At 35.3% G+C, this 19,022-nt stretch overlaps 1 protein-coding gene across 1 annotated transcript; it reads right to left on the reverse strand.

Moving 5' to 3' along the window:
- Positions 1–15,954: 15,954 nt before the first annotated feature.
- On the reverse strand, positions 15,955–17,592 carry LOC145028608 (putative membrane-associated kinase regulator 2). The gene is made up of 2 exons (XM_078977301.1): positions 16,453–17,592; positions 15,955–16,297 (listed from the first exon to the last, which is right to left on the reverse strand). Exons 1-2 carry the CDS (start codon positions 17,312–17,314, stop codon positions 16,212–16,214), a joined length of 948 nt encoding a protein of 315 aa, XP_078833427.1. The 5' UTR covers positions 17,315–17,592; the 3' UTR covers positions 15,955–16,211.
- Between the last annotated feature and the right edge of the window lie 1,430 nt (positions 17,593–19,022).

A 19,022-nucleotide genomic window follows, 5' to 3' on the forward strand; every position in this document is an offset into this window, starting at 1 on the left:
CTAGATCTAGGTTTTCATGCTTTGGTTTGGGATATTAAGGCTGTTTGGACAAGATCTATGTTTTAAAGGAGTTAGGGTTTTAGATAAACCCTTCAAAAAGGGATATCAATAGGTAAAGTTGGAAACTTTACCCTTAGAAAGGTCATTTCCAGTGAAAAATCAAAGTATGGGCTTTAGATCTAGAGAGCAAGGGCTTAATCTTTAAGATGGCCAAATAGATAGAAGGACTCATCTAGTCCATTAGGGAACTCGACGAGTTAGGTCGTGTTGTCCTGTTTCATTTTATGGTAGAACTCGATGAGTATGTAGAGGGACTCGACGAGCAGATTCACCAAGTCGCGCCTATGAGCAGTTCGATATGACTCGACAGTTGGAGGACGACTCGGTGAGTTGGGTCGAGATTCCAGGATTTCTGAGTTTTAGAACTCAGCGAGTTGAAAGGTTGAGTCACCGAGTTGGTCAACCCAAAGTGTTGAATTTATCCAAAGCATTGACTTTGACCAGGGGAAAAATGGTCATTTTACCCTTAGATGGATTTTAAGTTTTCTGACTAAGTTTTATTGTATAGAGTTAGCTGGGGAGTTGTAAGAGCAGTCAACAGAGATTCCTCACGCATGAGATGAGCATCCATTTTGAGAGATGAGTCTTCTTTTAGTAGGAATGGGATGAAGGTACCAATGCCGACCTGTTCATGTATAGTAGTATGTGTTGGACTTCGGACCAATGTCGGGGCTAGCCCGATGTATGTGCTGGACTTCGATCCGATGCCGGGGCAGTCCCGAGAAGTAGTTATGTATGCTTGATGTCTTTGTGATTCATGCAAGTTATGTGTTATGTGTCCCGGGCCTAAGCCCGATGCTGGGGTAATCCCGATGTATGCTAGTTTATATATTATGTGTTATGTGTTTCGGGCTTCGAACTGATGCTGGGGAACCTGATGTATGTTATGTGTTTATGATATATGTTATGCAGTGTGTATGTCGGGGTAAGCCCAATGTCGGGGCAAGTCCGATGCTGGGCGGGACCCGATGCTAGACGTGGTCTGATGCCGAACAGGAGTCCGATGTCGGTTAAGTCGATGTCGGGTTCGTCCCGATGCAGCTGGGAGTAGTCCCAAAGTTATGTTATGTGTCTCATGTTATGTGTATGATATGTGGTAGTTTAGGGGAGATCACTAAGCTTCGTGCTTACACTTTCAGGTACTTCAGATAGCAAAAGGTAGGGCTCGGGATGATCGCATGGCATACACCACAGTTTTACAGCCTGATATACTTTACTCTGATATTTGATTTGATATTTTGATATTTTGACATTTGATGTGATGTGTTTGGAGATACATGTTTTATGATGTATACATGATGATGGGATTTATGGTTTATCAATAAAGTAAAAAACGAAAATTTTAGACTGTGATTTTGGGATGTTTCAAAAAGACCGATTTATTTATGCTTTATTTTGAAAATCAGAGTATCTTTTAAAGAAATATGTTATGGAATTTGGTCCTAGAAAAACATAATAAATACGTTATCAAAGCATTTCCGAAGAAATATATTTTATTCATTTTTAAAACATTGGGATGCCAGCGTCAATATAGAAACATAAGCATAAACAGACCTTACATTCATTATCACTGGTGATTTACATCCCTTAATCTCTCAGCGTAATATAGCTTCATATCGATACCTGTGATACAAATAAACTGAGTGGGTCAGGTTGGGAAACTTGGTGAGTACGTAGGGTTTTTAGCCCACAATAATATAGTTACTATGTTTAAACATTAAACAATCAACCCAATTACCCATCCACATTATCTTCTTTATTCTTAAGTATCTTCGCTATGAATCATCTATTCCTCAGTATTTATTCCTAAGGATTGTCCTAAGGAATATGCACGAACTCCATCATCGCCAGAGTTTATATAACAGGCACTAAGTCCATAGTCGCCAGGGCTTATCTCATTTATGGACAGTCTTATTTTCGAGAGTCCTCTCACAATACATGCCAATGAGTTTTTAGAGTACACCGGGTGAACATATTATTCACAACACCTACAGGTTGTGAGCCTGCTAGTGTTCCAATGGACCGTCTAGAATAATATGTGGTTGTCATCCATACTCTGCTAGATGACGAGGGTCAACACTTGGGTAAAGGATTTACTAATTTTTCACCTCTCACCCTCATCTCATGATCTATATCATCTTTAATCTCATCATCTAACTCATCTTTCATCTACCCATATTTACCCATTGTAATTTATAGGTATAAAATATGTATATAGTTTAAATCATTTAAAACATGTATAAAATCGTTCATCCAACATATATATAAAGAACATAGATAATATGCACACATAACACGTAAATTATATTAAATACTTCATATCTGTGTGTAAGATGAAAGTAACTATGCACCCACCTGTTAAGGTGGTGATTCCAAACTCAGAAAGCGCTTCGCTTCTATTAGTTAATTTTCCTTCGACGAAACCTAGTATCATTACCATTAGATTTTAGTCCAATATTCATTGCGACTAATTATTAGTTTAGATTCATCATTAACTCGGTGTCTAATTCGTGATCTATCAAGAACAACCAGGTAGGATTATATTGGAGGTAAGGTCCGTTTGGTATACGAATTATACAGTTTGAAAATCCCACTTTAAACCTCTCACTAAATTACAACCTAGACATCATCCCCGTAAGTAGATCAATTAGTATAACGACTTTGAATCATTGATAAGTCTTATTTATTGGTTCATAATAACGACATTATAGTTAAACATAAGCTATATTTAAAGTAGGGTAGGCGTATCTCACTTACAACGGATTTTGCTAAAACCCGGGCTCTTGCAGTGGCAGAACTTTCGAGATGAAAGCTCTTCTTCTTGGAGCCTTATGGCACTCCAGGACTAGCCTCTAGCACTTAGAAGTTGCAAGGGAAAGGAAAGGAGAGGTTGGGAGTGTTGAGAGAGAAATAAGGGTTGTGGTGTGAAGAAATGGGATGATTTACGCCTCTATTTGTAGGCTGCCAGCGCCGAATACGCTGAATGTATACAAGAATTACGTTGAGCTTAATGGGTTTATATGGGTTACTCTAAGCGTACTCAAAATTACGTTGGGTGTAATGTGCTACGTGAAGCGATCTCATGCAAAGCCATGGGGAAGAAGGTCCGGCTCTGATTGCGCCACATATCACTCGCTGGTTACTCTAAAAACTAATTATCTTCTAAATTCCGTAACTTTTGCATACAAGCTTCGTTTTTGACGTTCTTTATACCCACACGTAGGTGGGACCGTACTTTAAAACTTTCGTTTAGACTCCGTTGGCTAATTTTGACTTTACTTTTAAAGTTATATTTTTAACAGGCTGTGATAGGAAAAGTTCATTAAAAATTCATAACTTCTTCATTTGACGTCTGTTTTCGTCAGTCTTTTTACCGTTAAGCTACTATTAACGAGACCTTCGATTCTTGTTTAGGTTATGTGGGCTGAAAATCGGTCAATCTAATATTCGAACTCTGGGCTGCATACTACAACGTTGAAACTTAGAAAAATCATAACTTCCTCATACAAAATCATATTTTTGCATTCTTTTTATGTATGCTCTCGGGGTAACTTATGCTACGACTTTCGTTTAAATCACTAAGGCTAAAAATCACTTTATCGTAAACTCACTTTTTAGGCCACACAACGTCGTGCTGGTTGTGTCGCGAAACTTCGATCGGTCATAACTTCTTCATTATAACTCAGATTTCGGCGTTCTTTACATCTCCGCAATCCGTGTCACGACCAATACAACTTTCTTCATAGATATCGGGTTTATCTAACATTTTATTTTTAACGCTTATTTTTATTATATATTTACAAACAAGTATATAATAAAATAAAATCACATAATTCACAAAATATTCAAGTAATCATCTTTATTAATTCAAAATAGGTTACAATGGTTGAGTTTGACTATTACATCATCATACTAATGCTTAGCCTAAAAACACGGACGTTACAAACCACCATGGTTATCTCTGATACCAAGTGGTGGAATAAAATATGCACAGATGGGTGACAAAACACAGTACACAATTACTTTCAAAAGATGAGAAACAAAACAAAGGTGTTTGGGATTAGTCGGTGCCACTCAGCCCTTGTGGCCATGGAGGTTCGCCTGCAGTGATACAGGGCATGAAGCAAAGCTTTATGTTTGCAGCGGGGGATTAGTCAGTGCGCGAAAGCTGGCCCGGAAACCCTCGTTAGGGAAGTTCCCTTTCCAAAAAAAAAAAACTTTCTGTGTTTTACCATTGCACTCTATCAACGATTACAAGAGTTTAAATACTAAAAAGTTACCTAGAAACTCGCACCATTACTACCAAATATTGAATAACAAACCATTATTTATTTGACTCCTAAAACTATGCAAGACAAATCAAATACACTAAATAGATAAGACTAAAATGCCCCTGAGTAAAACATGTGGCTTTTACCTTATTAAGATTAACACCAACATCCCAAAATTCTAGGTTCTTACATATATAGTACTAATAATTTGTACCAATTAAATTTGTTGGCAGCAAAGCAAGTTTTTACCAATGTACTTGGTATGGTAATAGTAGCTACGTTTGTGTACCAATTATAGTTGGTATGGTACACGTTCTGACGAAAATGGGTCATGTAGTGTACCATGCTTACCTTTATATTTAGGGATTTTTATGGAGCATGTGACCACTAAGTGAAAGTTAAGGCCCAAGGTCAATCGTAACTTAGGTGAGTCTCAAATTTACTCTTTGGTAAGTTAGATGGTGTAAATATGATAGTGTAGGTGAGTCTCCAACAATGGGAAAAACACTTCCACCACCATGTTTGGTTGTGTTTGGCCTTAACTACCGCCTCTACTAGATCATCTTGAATTTTTTTCTACCCCTGCCGCCCCATCTTTAGATGTAGACTTCTTTACTTCATTTATGATCATGAAACCTAAGATACAATACTTATGAGTCGATTCCTCTATTACAACCTCAAATCAAAAGATGATGAGGTTGCCTCATAAAAATTTCACTCTTGAACTAACAAATTTCTCTTACTCCAAATGAACATCACCTTTTATGGGCGAGATACAAACCATGTCGAACTAGTATGGGACTTATCATGGGAAACGGGGAGTAAATCGTGAATCACTAATGATATTTGGGCATACATGGTTTAATCCTTGAACCTCCTTTATGGATCCGTTCCAATCTCAGGGGTGATATTTGTAAATGTGTTTCTCATTGGGTACTTATAAGGGTTTGGAATTCTAAATGGATTTGTTTTTACAAGTGAGTATGATGCAACAACAAGATCAAATCAGAAGTTCTAAAAACTCAAGTTGGTCCACTACATTTCAGTTGCAGCAATAAAATTATTCTAGTTAGATCCACTGATAAAACATTGTGAAATTATGAATATATCAAAGATGATAATCGATGGAAATTCTACATCTATGAAGAACTGATGACACCAAAGAAAAGCCGCAAGGTCTTATTTTGTGATGGTGTACTCATGCAAATTTGTAGCGAGATCTTGGTCACCAAAACAAAAGTCTAGGACATAGGATAAAAGGAAGGAAGGGGATGGTGGTAATTGTGTAGCGTAGGGAGGAGAAAAGAGAGTGGGGTGGGGTGAGCCTTAGAACATCCACACCAATGGATGAATTTTATCTATCAATTACATCTTCCAAATGATATGGATTGTCATGTCATTGATATTCGTTATTCCACTTTAAATATATTGAAAGTTCATTTGCAATATATATATATATATATATATATATATATATATATATATATATATATATATATATATATATATATATATTAATATTAATCAAAAAAAAGTAATAATATAATAGGATGAGCCACTTGCATGTTTTGAAAGACTTGCACCAGTTTGAAAGAAAAATGTGTATGTAGCATATAAAATTGATAATGTGGCATTGCAAAAGGATTTGAAAGATAGGGATGTAGATGCTCTTAGTACTTTAAATATGATATAGTCACAAAATTAATAAAATATCATAAAGAAAAGATAATGGTAGCTCTGTCATTTTACATGTCTTTTAACGATGTTAATCGGAATGATTATGGTGCCTAATATCTGATACTTTGATTTATAATAAAATTTTTACTAAAAAGGTTAGCTGAAAAGGCATCTAATTTTTAAGATATTTTTATTGGTTGAATTTATAATTTTTTTTAAAAAAAATAAACTATAAATAGTTTATTATACGTTTACTTTTAATGAAAATGTTCATGTGTAACGAATATCAATTTAGCAACACCTTTTATTAAACCATACCATAGGGACGTAGCAATCGATCTGATTGATGGGTTGAGTGGAATCAATAGGTACTGTTGATAGCTTCGGTTCAAACTGCGCCTCCTGTGCTTCATCAGTTTGTCTTCTAGTTGTTGTTATTCTTCAGATTCATTATTTTCTGGAACAAGTTAAAGCAATGACACCACATTCTCACACATCATACTCCTCCACTCCTATATTTTACGTTTTTTCAAAACCAATACTTTTATTATATATATATTTTTTTCTTTTAGCAGCTGAAATATTTTGTAAAAACTAAACCTCAAACACCTTTAGATTATTTCAAATTGTTCATAAAAACTAGAGAGAGAGAGAGAGAGAGAGAGAGAGAGAGAGAGAGAGAGATCTTGCCTTTTAATTAGTTTCTTCTTTCACCAAAAGTCCAGAACTTACAATAACGTTTTTTTTAATCTTTTTTAAACAAGATTTATAGTACTAATCCACATGAAAAAAGAAAGAACATTTCAAATTCGGGTTGACATGTCTCTATATATGTTTTGATGTGAAACTAAGGAAAATAAAAGTAAGATTCGAATTACACCAAACGAACCAAATCAATTTTTATCAGTTCAAGTATGTCATATCCATTCAACCAAGCTTTTTCATTTGGTAAAAGTTTTACTATGCAAAACATCTAAATCAAATCGTACGTACAGTCAATGGGTTGCAACCAATGTTTTAAAACCCGGGTCGACCCGGCCGGTTCAACCAGTTGGACCGTGATCCGGGGTAGAAGGCGGGTCAATCGAGAACGGTTTTTTGTAAAATTACGGACCGGATCGAACCGGCCGGGTTTTCCCTAAACCGCGGTTCAACCGCTTATGTTGAACCGGTTAAAACCGGATTGACCCGTTTTGATAAGGTTTGGATAGTTGGATACAAGTAGCGAACGCCAAAATAACGAGTCGTTTGCGGTTTCTTCAATGTTTTTCAATGTTTAAACTTTGTAGACATCAAATTATTAGTTTTATATGTTTATGCATTATGCGGGAAAGTAAAAATATATTAAAATAGAGAAAGATCATAATTCGGGTTGACCCGGTTGTTCAACCGGTTGACCCGGTTAAACCCGTGAACCGGTCACTACACCGGGTCAACTAAAAACCCGGGTTTTAAAATATTGGTTGCAACGTTTGAGTTGAATGAAGGTGGTTTTTAAGCAATGACTACATTGAAGGATCTACATCTGCATGGTCTTTTACTGGTGGCATAATACGTACATTTAACATTATGTCGTATGGGAGGTCTCAATAAACAACGCATTCAACAATAATTTTTACCTGTTGTTAACACAATGCATAAATAATAATGTATTTTGTTCTTATAATAATGGATGTTATTCTTACCAATAATATAGGTAATAATTTTACTCATGATTACGTGTTTACCCAATTACTAGCATCGCATATATTTGTTTATTGATAACTAGTCATGATACTCATGTATTAAATGGATTAATTTAAAAAAAATTAAATATAAATGTCAAAATATTTGATAACTTTGAATTTAAAAGAAAAATAATGAATTATTATAATGAAAATATTTTTTATCTTTTAAATTTAAACAAATAATTAAAATAAATAAAAAAACTAATGATCTTTAATTTTAGAAATTTTAAAATTAAAATGTAAGCTGATTAATGAAATTGATATCAATTTATTACTACATTTATTGCAATTATTACATTAAAATTGAATTTAATAAAATAAAAAAACTCACAAAATGACATGTGTAAAAAAATTAATTCAAAATATTCATAAATAACATTTGACAAATTGAATGAGAGTTTGACGAGTGACAAAAAAAACTTTCATTTATTAGAAAGATAACATTATTGACCAAAATGTTTTTAGTCTATCGGTAATGAGTGACTCTTTCAAATGAGATATTATAAGTTCAAGTCTTACTCGAAATATAGATGATATTAGATCTAGGTTACTTTGTCGGTAAAAGAAAATAATAATAATAACAATATGGAATATGAAACTTATAAAACGTTAACATGTGTTAAATCACATATTGCTCATAAAAATTTAGATACGATGTTAATATATATGTTTAAGAAAATAGATGTATGTTGCCTACTCATATAAGCATCAGGTCTGTCACAGAGAGTGGGCGATAGGGGCGACCGTTCAGGGCCCATCTTTCAAAATAATAATGGAAATTGTTATATTTAAAAGATAGTACAAGTAATTTTTTTTCAATAGTTGAATTATTATTAAAAAAACAAATCTTGATGATATTTTTGTATTTTAAGGGCTCATTTTTTTTTCTCGCTTTGAACCCAAAATATATTTGGAACGGACGTGATAAACATGTTGTTATTTATAAACTTGGGCTTAAATGTTGCCATGTTGGTATTATCTTTGAAAAAAGTATAAATATCTGGTTATTTAGAGTAAAAGATATAATTAAATTACGGTTTTGTAAAAATAATAAAATCCATAAACCACATATGTGTTTTAAGAGTACATATAAAAAGTATCAATTAATCACAATTATTACCATAATTAAATGTGAAATGTATTAATTATAGAGATTATTAATGAATTTTATATTTAATTATGATAATATTTCTTATAATTAATGTGTTTAATATTTAATTATGGTAATAATTATGATTAATTAATAATTCTTATAACCCTTATGACACATATTAGAAAATCCCTTTTATTTTTTATTTTTTTACCTTTACGGTTTTACTGTCATTTTTTTAACTCTCTTAAAATCAGAAAAGAAAATCCTTCAAAACTAAGCAACTTACTTTTTTTAATTTTTCGAAAAAAGAAACCAACTCCATTCCGATCTAATCATTACTTGTTCTAATCTGTTCAATATTTGTAAGTTTTGAAATGTTAATTTTGGTGTTTAGACATGCTTGATGTTGGACCACTTTCCACCACTGAAACAACTCAGAATCTAGCATTAACCTCAATGAAACAAACCTTAAAGACATCTTCAGTAATATTCTATTTTTCGTTTTAATTTCATAATGAAGAATAAAGTTGCTTAATAGTGATTAATCTTCAGCCTCATGCTATTTTTCATTCTATTTTTTATATCGATTTAACTTTTCTTACATTTTCATTAATACAACATAAATTTAAAAGGCCTTTACAATTTATCAAAAAAATGTTCAATAACTTTAAAAATTATATTATTAAATAAAAATAATCAAATAAAGAATTTGCATCACGTAATCTAAATTTCATTGTGATATTAATAAAACAAACACTTTATCAAATAAATAATTTTTTTTGCAACACATTAAATTAAATACACTTATTTATGGAAATATTATACATATATTTAAATGTAACATGTACACTTAAGGAAATATAATATATACATTTATGAAAATATAACACATAAATTTACAGCAATAATACAAATCATGTGACTATTTTAGTGACTTGCAGCGTGGGGATCTTAGCGGGGCAGCAGCCAGAGATTCTTTCTATAAGATTCAGTAGTGCGAGGTGAGTTTCCTCATTGTATTTAGTGGTTCGAAGACACCAATTCTGACTCATGGTTTGTTATGCTTAGTATGTTTGTTGTTTGCGTGACTCTTGCATGTGTTATGTGTTTTAGGTTTACCGAGTGGGTTCGATGTCGGGCGAGGCCCGATGCAAGGCGGGGCCTAATGAGTATACTGTATGCTAGTTATCAGTATGTGTTTTTATGATTATCGGGTACGACCCGATGTCAGGCGGGACCTGAAGGCTAGTTTATATGTTATTTATCTATGTGATTATGACATGTGTTGTGTGTTTATATGTTTATATCGGGCGGGGATCAATATTAGGTAGGACCAAAGAATAACATATATGTATACCAAGCGGGGCCCAAAGCCGAGTAGGACTCGATACCGGGCTAGGCCCGATGGAGGGTGGGCGCCAAGTATGTGATTTATTATGTATGGTATGTGGTATTTTAGGGAACACCCTAAGCTTTGTGCTTACGGTTTTTAGTTTATGTTTTAGATACTTCCGTTTTCAAATGAGAGAGCTCGAGATGATTGTAGAGCACGCACCACTTGTTTACACATTTTATGACTTACTCTTATATAGATGATAAATCGATACATTTAGTAGCCGTGGTTTTACGAATATAATATGGTATGATGTTTTATTAATCTAAAATGAAAAAAACTTATGGTCTTATTTGGGGGACGTTACAAGTTGGTATTAGAGCCTTGGTTTGAGGGATTCGGACATACACTCGGGTGTGTCTGAACTCAAATGAGGATTTGGTTAAGTTTTTGAAAAAGAAATGGATATTAAGAAAGGAGTTTTATAAGACAAGAAAGGGTATGGTGCATGAAATCATCCGAGCTCAAGTAAGTATTTCCCAAAATACCCAAACATGTTATCTGATATGATTAAGTTATGAATCTGTGAATCGCATGCTAGTTAAGGCCAAGGATTTGCTCAGTTTTTGCAAGGTAGAATGCTAGGAGATATACCTTGTATGCTAGTTCTGATTAGTCGATGATAGATTGACCTGATATGTGATGCCTTGTAGCCTAGGAAGCATGGAATACTAGATTTGGTATAATGGTTTGCATAAGGCAATCAGTAGTGAGGGTAAAGACTCCTAGCATGAGTTGTAGGGTGTGAGTTTGAATGTTCTTTCGTTATTCTATGTATCGGAGTGCTATTGCATGATTGTTGCTTGCTTTGTGCTTTATGGAACTCTTAGGTGATGGGAGTTAGCTACCAATTGAATACGTTAAGTTACATGTGACAAAGGTTAAATAATCTCATAGTGATGGGTTTGACCCTATTGCGCAGCTCTTTTCCGAGTCCAACCATTGTAGGGATGAGTCTGTTACTTGAAGGATTATATAAGCTTTGTTGCATGTGATTGTATTCATTAGGTGGGTAACTGACATTATGGGGTATGGGGCGTTCTTCAGAAACTGATGTCAAGGTAAGGTCGGGAACCTAGGAAAGCCTAGGAAATGCTTCGATGGGTTTTGTTGTGCTCTTTTGTAGGTGCTTGTAGTGTTAATTTAAGAAGGTGACTTGGTGAATTTAGGATGATTCTCGAGCAAAGTATTGATAGGTGTCGAAGGTAGTATTGGGCCCATAATACTAAAAGCAAATGATTCATACTTGAATCGGAGAGAGTCTTGGAGAATCTAGGAAGCATGTGGGATGAGGATTCTTGAGTATGTCCTGATCATTTGAATGTTCTTTCTCAGTATGGTGTCGAGGACTTAAGAATGAGGATCATGCTTTCAGTCCTTGTCATTTAGGATCGAAGGTGGGTTATGCACCCTGTTTTCGGGAGGGTCGATCCCATGATCGAATTGCCATAGGGGTTTCGCTATCCTCACACGAGGAGTTACTCGACATCATTGGGCGTGTCATTGAGCTGGAGGCAAGCTCTTGTGCATCTAGTCCTTGTTGATACATGTATTGGCATTATGAGCCTTATATGCCATGTATGAACATAAAGCTTGCAGCTTTACGTGCTTGTCGAGCCTTAAGAGGATAGATCTAGAGTGTGGGGTTGTAGATATGCTTAGAATCGTCTGAGTGTGGATTGAGTTTGAATGGACTCCCCGAGTCAATGGCCTGACTCGACGAGTTGGTGAGGGTATCTCCCGATGAGCTTGATCGTTTGATAACTCGGCGAGTTGAGTTGGACTTTCTTGAGACTTCTAAGGAAACGAGGGGACTCGACGAGTCGCAAGAGTGCACTCGACGATTCAGGTCAAACATGGCCTATTGACTCGAGTTTGTCTTCTGTTGACTTTAGGGTTTGATCAACATGGGTATTGGAGACCTTGGAGGGGTAAAATGGTCTTTTACCCAATTCAAGAGTTAGAGAGAGAAGAATAACATTTGGTTACTTAGAGTCGGGAATCGAGTATTTATTTAGATAATTACCCTATGTGTTAGGCGGTGGCTAGTTGGAGATTCGAGTGCGATGGTGATAGTTTGTTATCAAGATGAGTCTTCTCACTATACTTACCATGAGTGGTATCCTTTTGTGGCTAAGATGTATTATGTGTTTATATTGAGTACTGTGAGATCCTACAATATGTCTATGTGCTTTATGTTGTGTATTATTCTCTTCTTACTGAGATAGGACCGAAGGGTCTACCCGAGTTATGGGAGTGGAGGGTCCCACTGAGACACATTGACCGGAGGGTCTTATAGTGTTATAGCCTCGAGTGGCTAATGAGTTGTGTGTGGTATTTTGGGTAACTCACTAAGCTTCGTGCTTATCGTGTTATGTGTTATGTGTTTCAGGTTTTTCTCATGATCGCGGGAAAGCACCAACTTGATTGTACACACCAGTGAAAGAGTTATGTTTTGAAGATCCTTCATTTTAATCAAACAATTATGAAGTTGCGAATTTGTAAATTAAATAATGAGATTTTTGTGAAATGAGTTATGAGAATTATGCGATTTTAAACGAAAAAATTATATGAAAATTTACGGTGTTACAAATAGCAACGGCAGAAGAGGGCCCCTACTCGGTCTTCGTTGACGGCAACGGAAACAACCGATGTTACTGGAAATGGCGGAGGTGGTGGCGCTCGTCGGCAAAACTACAGTTCAACGGCGCTACAACGGCGGACGTAGGTTGCGGCAGCAACCCGAACGCGAACAACAACAGTACCCACGAACAAGCTTTCTGATCTCCTCGTGACTCTTCATCTTCGTCGGCGACATAACAAGGTGGCTGCTCTGTTGATTCTTCGGTGATGGCGGTTGGGAGGATGGAGAAGAAGATGTTGGCAGCTGACATCCGATTAGGGTTTGGGTTACCGGGGTGGACAACTATATATCCAGCTCCCATACTAACTTCAACTCATAATGACATAAATGGCCCTTCCTTCTCTATTTTCATAAAAACTCAGTCCATACTTTACATTTTTGACCCCAGCCATCCAAAAACCCTTCAATTTAAGTCCCAATAATTACCAAGGGACCCTCCTCTATAAAACCTTTTCAACTTAGGTCCAGAATTTACTCTTTAGCCCCCTCTTCCATAAATCATTTCATATTAAGTCCAAATGATACCAAACATCCCTTGTCTTCTAAAAATCTTTACAAAATAAGTCTCGAATTTTCACTTTAACCCACGAATAATCCAAATTATAACATTTGGCTCCGCAAAACCAACATCCTACTAATTATTATGAATTTTAGGGCCACAATTCATATTAATTTTATCTATTTATTTATTTACTAAACGGCGTGCTACATGAAACATCCACAAAAAAAACAGTAGTCTGTGATCTTAGTTAATTCTTCTTCCTCCTTTTCATCCTCAAGGGCATTAACCCTATGATGCTCGGGTCTGGAATAAGGCTTAGATTTATAGGATCTTTGGGTCGTGGATTCGCCCTTCCTATTGGGGTTACCGTATGAGCGTGGAGGGTTACTCCTCTTCAGTATCTCCTTGTCTTCTTCGATCCTTATGAACCTTAGTGCTTTGCTCCTTACTTCATACATTCTTTTGTATGGAGTCATTACAGGGTCTTCGTAGAAATGATAGTCCTTCTTTAGGCCTATTTTGAAGTCTTCCACGACAGTTGCCATGTCAATGTTGGGGATACTCAGAGCTTCCCTGCGAAGCCTATTCATGAAATCCCTAAGGGATTCCTTAGGATCATGACCCCTCCCCCCCCCCCCCTCGATGGAGATCAATAGTGATCTTCTCGAATGTTCTGCAACAAGAAAATTGGTAGTTAAAAATATTAACTAAATGTGCAAATGAAGTAATAGAGTAAGGAGGAACATTTTGTAGCCATTACAAGGCTGATCCTGTGAGAGTGGAACCAAAACCCTTGCACATGCAAGCTTCCTTCAAGTGTGTAGGAATGGGGATGATCTCAATTTTTTTCCCTATATTGTGTCACATGTTCTTTGGGATATGTGGTCCCGTCATAAGGCTTCATGTTGGGAGTTTGGAACCGCTTTGAGACCTCGATGTTAGCGATTACAATAGCGAATCTCGAGATCTTTTGGCTTATTGGGGAGACTTTCAGTATAGGTTGGACTACTCCAGATACACTTGAGATCATATGCCGTAGCTGTTAAAGTTCTTTGGCCATGAGCGGGCTCATTCCTGCATCAACATCCATAGAGTTAGTAGCAAAGATATTATTGTTGACGAAGTTACCAGATACTTGTGATTGGGAGTAGCGAAGGTTTCGTTTGGATCCCGGGTTGTATGGGCTTGCTCTCATAAAGTTGCGTCCCAAGCGGGAACAGAGGCAGATATTAAGGATCCTATCTCATGGTGGTTTGCTAAGGATCCATGTTGTCAAAGTTTAGGATCTTGGGCTGCAAGATCGAGGTTGTTGTTTCTTGAGGCTTGTGGATCTCTGCCCTCATTCTCTCCACTTCGCTGAGTATTGTTCTGTTATCCTCCTATTGTTGAGTGACTTGTCGTTTCAGTCTCTTCATCATAGTGAATATTATATTATTGGAAATCAGCACATGAGGATCCTAAAATCATTGTGTAGCTACCAGAGAGGTGTTTTTCTTCGATGCCTCAGAGGCATTCGTGGAAGCTTCCCCTGGGGGGTGGAGGAATGTATTTAGAGGAAATGGGAAGAATGGATGAAGAAGATAAGGTCGAGGCATTTGTGGAAGCTTCCCATGGGGGGTGGAGGAATGTATTTAGAGGAAATGGGAGGAATGGATGAAGAAGATAAGGTCGATTGCGTAGACATGATTTTTGAACGATTATGAACAACAAAGCCCCAAGGTGAGCGGTAAATTATTTTGGTCAAAAATTGATCAAGTGTAATTCGATCAAATTGTATAAGAGGTTGTGTTTTTAGCGTAATGTAAGTATCAAATGGTAATCAAAGTGAGACAAATGAGTTACAAAAAAAATCTTTGATCATTTGTAGAATCTCCAACATAAAACATTAAGAGGTGATAATAATTACCTATCTTGATGTATTTTATTGATTTAAATATAAAATTACAAGGAAGATAAAGATGATACAAGTACATGAGAAATGCTAGAGTTAATCATGTATATGTGTGCTATATACATGTGTTATTTATAGTCTAGTGTAAACAAGAAGTCCGATAATTTCGGATCTCCAAAATCAACATATGAACGTTATTTGACGTGGTATTCCGGATCTTTTGTCTGGTTGAGATTACTTTGCATTGGTAACAAGTCTTGTATTGACTAATTTTGCGTTGGAAAAGGCATTGTCAAGCGTCAAACAGACTACATTTCATCACTACCAACCCATAACGCCACTCGGGGTTGATGTTCAAACGCACCCGCACCTCCACTTCTTCGCCACTCCAGAAAGCCTAAACCAAATAAAATTGAAAAGCAAAAGGGACCAATCTTACCGTTCTCTTTTAAAAAATGACCATATTATATATATATATATATATATATATATAAACAAATTGTTTAAAACCTGCAATTTATTATTTTACAAATAAAATACCCAATAAATTATTAATAATCAAATAGTAAAAACCTGTACAACTCTGGTAGTCAGTAAAAGACTAAAGGTTAAAATGTGATATGTATATGTGTTTTAAATATATAAATATTATATTTTATATTTTATATTTTATAATAAAGAGTGCAACACACAACAAGCAAAAGATTTTCTTCATCATTTCTTTTAATCTTCCCTGTCATAACTCTGAATTTCTGATGATATAATCATCACCCTTTACTTTACATCAAAACCCTACTTACCACCTTCCACTTCGACTCTTTTCCACTTTGCTACCACATTCTTCTTTCTTTCTAAATTTTCACACATTAATTTTTTTTTATGATGCTACTAGTACTAACCAGTGTACTAAACTAAATACATGAATATATATTCCCGCCATTTCTTCTTTAAGATCAGATGCTGCTTCTTTTCTCTTCATCAATGGAGATCCGAGGCCCATGAGATGGAGCACTTCCAGATCTTGAAAGAACATTGCACCCTGAAAGCAGATTGGCAATTGAATATATTATGTCTCCATGAAATGATACTATCTCGTGATTCTGACATCAATTTGGACGGTGACTTAAATAATATTTTTCCAACTTTTTTTTACTGAACTAAAACGTTTAATACTTTTGAAGCAAAAATGTTTACCTTGAGAAGGTGAATTGTACGATCTTTTACAGTGTAGTATGGCGCTTTGGATTCCGTCTTGTTGTTGCAAAGCTGAATCGTCTTTCCTGGACGCCGGTGACGGAATCGATTTAATGGTGGCGGAGGATGACGAAGAGGAGCGACTTTTGCCTAAATGCTTACGGACCTCTTTAAATACTGTTCTCCCTGACGGTTTCTCTTCCTTCCTTGGAGAATACACAGGTGCAGTCGCCGGAGACGACGACGGGAAGGAAGTCTGATCCGGCGACTTCACCTTGTCGTTAGACTTTTTCGAGACCTTAATATACAAAGGCTTAATCAGATTCAAGTACTTGTGAACAACGTCCTTCGAGAAACGCTTAGACGACATCTGATCATGATCTAGAAACTTCTCCGACCTCAATTTGTTCCTGAAACTGTTATCTCTTTTGAGCAATGAACTGATCGTAACCTCTTCGATTTCGCATTTCATTTCCTTCTTGTCTAACTTGGTTTTGTTATTCTGAAACCCCAGCATCAAACCTCGAAACGGAGACCTCGGCGTCTTCGTATTGGAGGAATCTAGTGGCAAAATTTTCCTCTTATTGTTGAAAAACACGGCATGGGGAGACGAATAAGTGTGATTTGACTTTGAATCAGCGCCACCCAACTTTGAAAATTGTTGGTAGTGGTCACTGTGGAAGCCACTAATGACGTTGACAGAAGGAGATTCGCCACATTGTTGGTCTTCGAGATTGTTCGGATTTGTGAAAACCAAATCGAAAAATGATCCTTCGTCGTCCGTAATATCAAAATCGCCGGCGCTAATGGGGTCTCCGACGCCGGCATTTCGCCAGAATTTGAGAAGGCTGAAAACGTCCATGGTAGGAAAAGCCAGAGTAAGTAAATTGGGGGTTGGTTGATTAATTGGTTTGAAGAGTGTGAATGAGGAGTAGAGAAAGCGAGGGGGTATAAATAAATAAAGAAAAGGGGGAAAGCTTTCCCTTCGTTTAATGGCGTTTTGGGTCTGCAAAAGTTGCACAGGGAGAGAAGAATAAGCTTTTTGCAGTGGCACACACAGTCAACAGTGAGAGGGAAGGAGGAAGGGGGAGAGAGTAAAGACGAGTGGTGTGTTTGTTTGATTCCTTGTGATGGTATAACAGTGGCGTCACGTTGCATTTTCCAATACTAATTATTAAATCAGATCTCTCTCCGTTATTTATATTAAATTTTAAAAGCAATACTGTATTTCTTAAGAATTATACCATAGAATTAGAGAGAATCACAAAAATTACATCATCAACATTTTAAAATTACCAAAAATATCAATATCCTTCGGTTTGAAACAGGTACTTTCAGACTTGAGACCTAAGCATATGTTATTATTATAGTAGGATAATAAACTTTTATAATGTGTATTAATGTGTTTGGATAAATAAACAATTCTTGTAAAATTGTTTGGGGTAAGAATAAGAATACTTATTAAAATCAGTTTATTTAGTTTATTTTTATCATAATAAACCGATTTTGAATATTTTTATCAAAACACTTGAACTTAACTTATTGTGATGAGAATAAACAATAAACAAAACACTTTTTTTTCTCTATCCAAACATCTTCTAAACACTAGTTAGTTAAAATAAACGTTATTAGAAGGCAATCAATTATTAAAAGTGCTTAAAAACTCATAATGACTTTCAATATCAGGTTAACCAGATAAAATTTTGTGTTAGTGTGAGAATTTAATAAATAACTATTTAAAACGTTAAAAAGACGCTTGAAAAACTAAAAATGCTACCAAAATGTTTAGAAAATACTATAGAAACCATTTAATTTAGATAATATTTTCTTTTCCTAGACCCCTAAAATGATTAAAGAATCCAACATATTTGTAAGATTAGAAAGTTAAGGCGTTTAATACAAAACAGAACAAAAATAATTAGGTTTAATACTAATTATAAATTTAAACGATTTTGTGAAAAAATATGCATCATTCTCATATTATTACTTTTTTTTTCTATTCTTGTTAGTGGCTGGAAATTTATTCTTGCAATCTCAGTTTTTCAAATCTTTTATATATATATATATATATATATATATATATATATATATATATATATATATATATATATATATATATATATATATATATATATATATATATATATGTGTGTGTGTGTGTAAAAAGAAATATGAAAGGAAATAAGAAGTGTCGCTTATTCTCCTGGCAGTACCAACCCTTATTCCCAAGCCATTATGATCACCCTTAGGAATGTATTGATCTAAGTTAGGGGCTTATTTAAGTAGAAGAGGCTGGGGGCATATGCCCCCCATGACTGGAAATTTTTTTATATAGATTATGATAGGATTTGGGTAATTTTTTATTTTTAATAGATTGTACCTCAATGTCTTTGGGATGTTGAGATAAAGTTGAAGAGATAAATCTCGCTTTTTTTTCTTGTTGTTAAACGTTTGTATAGCAACAACAATTTATAATTTTGTCTTCACTAAACTAATTTACTTTGTCTTTTACATCTTATTTGTCTTGATAAGTTTCTAATATATGGATCTTAAATTTATTGTTTGGAACC

This window comes from Lactuca saligna, chromosome 2 (genome assembly GCF_052625555.1).
Source record: "Lactuca saligna cultivar CGN05327 chromosome 2, ASM5262555v1, whole genome shotgun sequence".
Lineage (NCBI taxonomy): Eukaryota > Viridiplantae > Streptophyta > Magnoliopsida > Asterales > Asteraceae > Lactuca > Lactuca saligna.

Bases quoted from the DNA above. Each gene is read 5' to 3' on its own strand.
- LOC145028608 (XM_078977301.1), bottom strand. From the start codon at position 17,314: ATGGACGTTTTCAGCCTTCTCAAATTCTGGCGAAATGCCGGCGTCGGA. The intron at 16,298-16,452 runs GTAAACATTTTT...ATCTGCTTTCAG, and splicing joins GTACAATTCACCTTCTCAAG to GGTGCAATGTTCTTTCAAGA.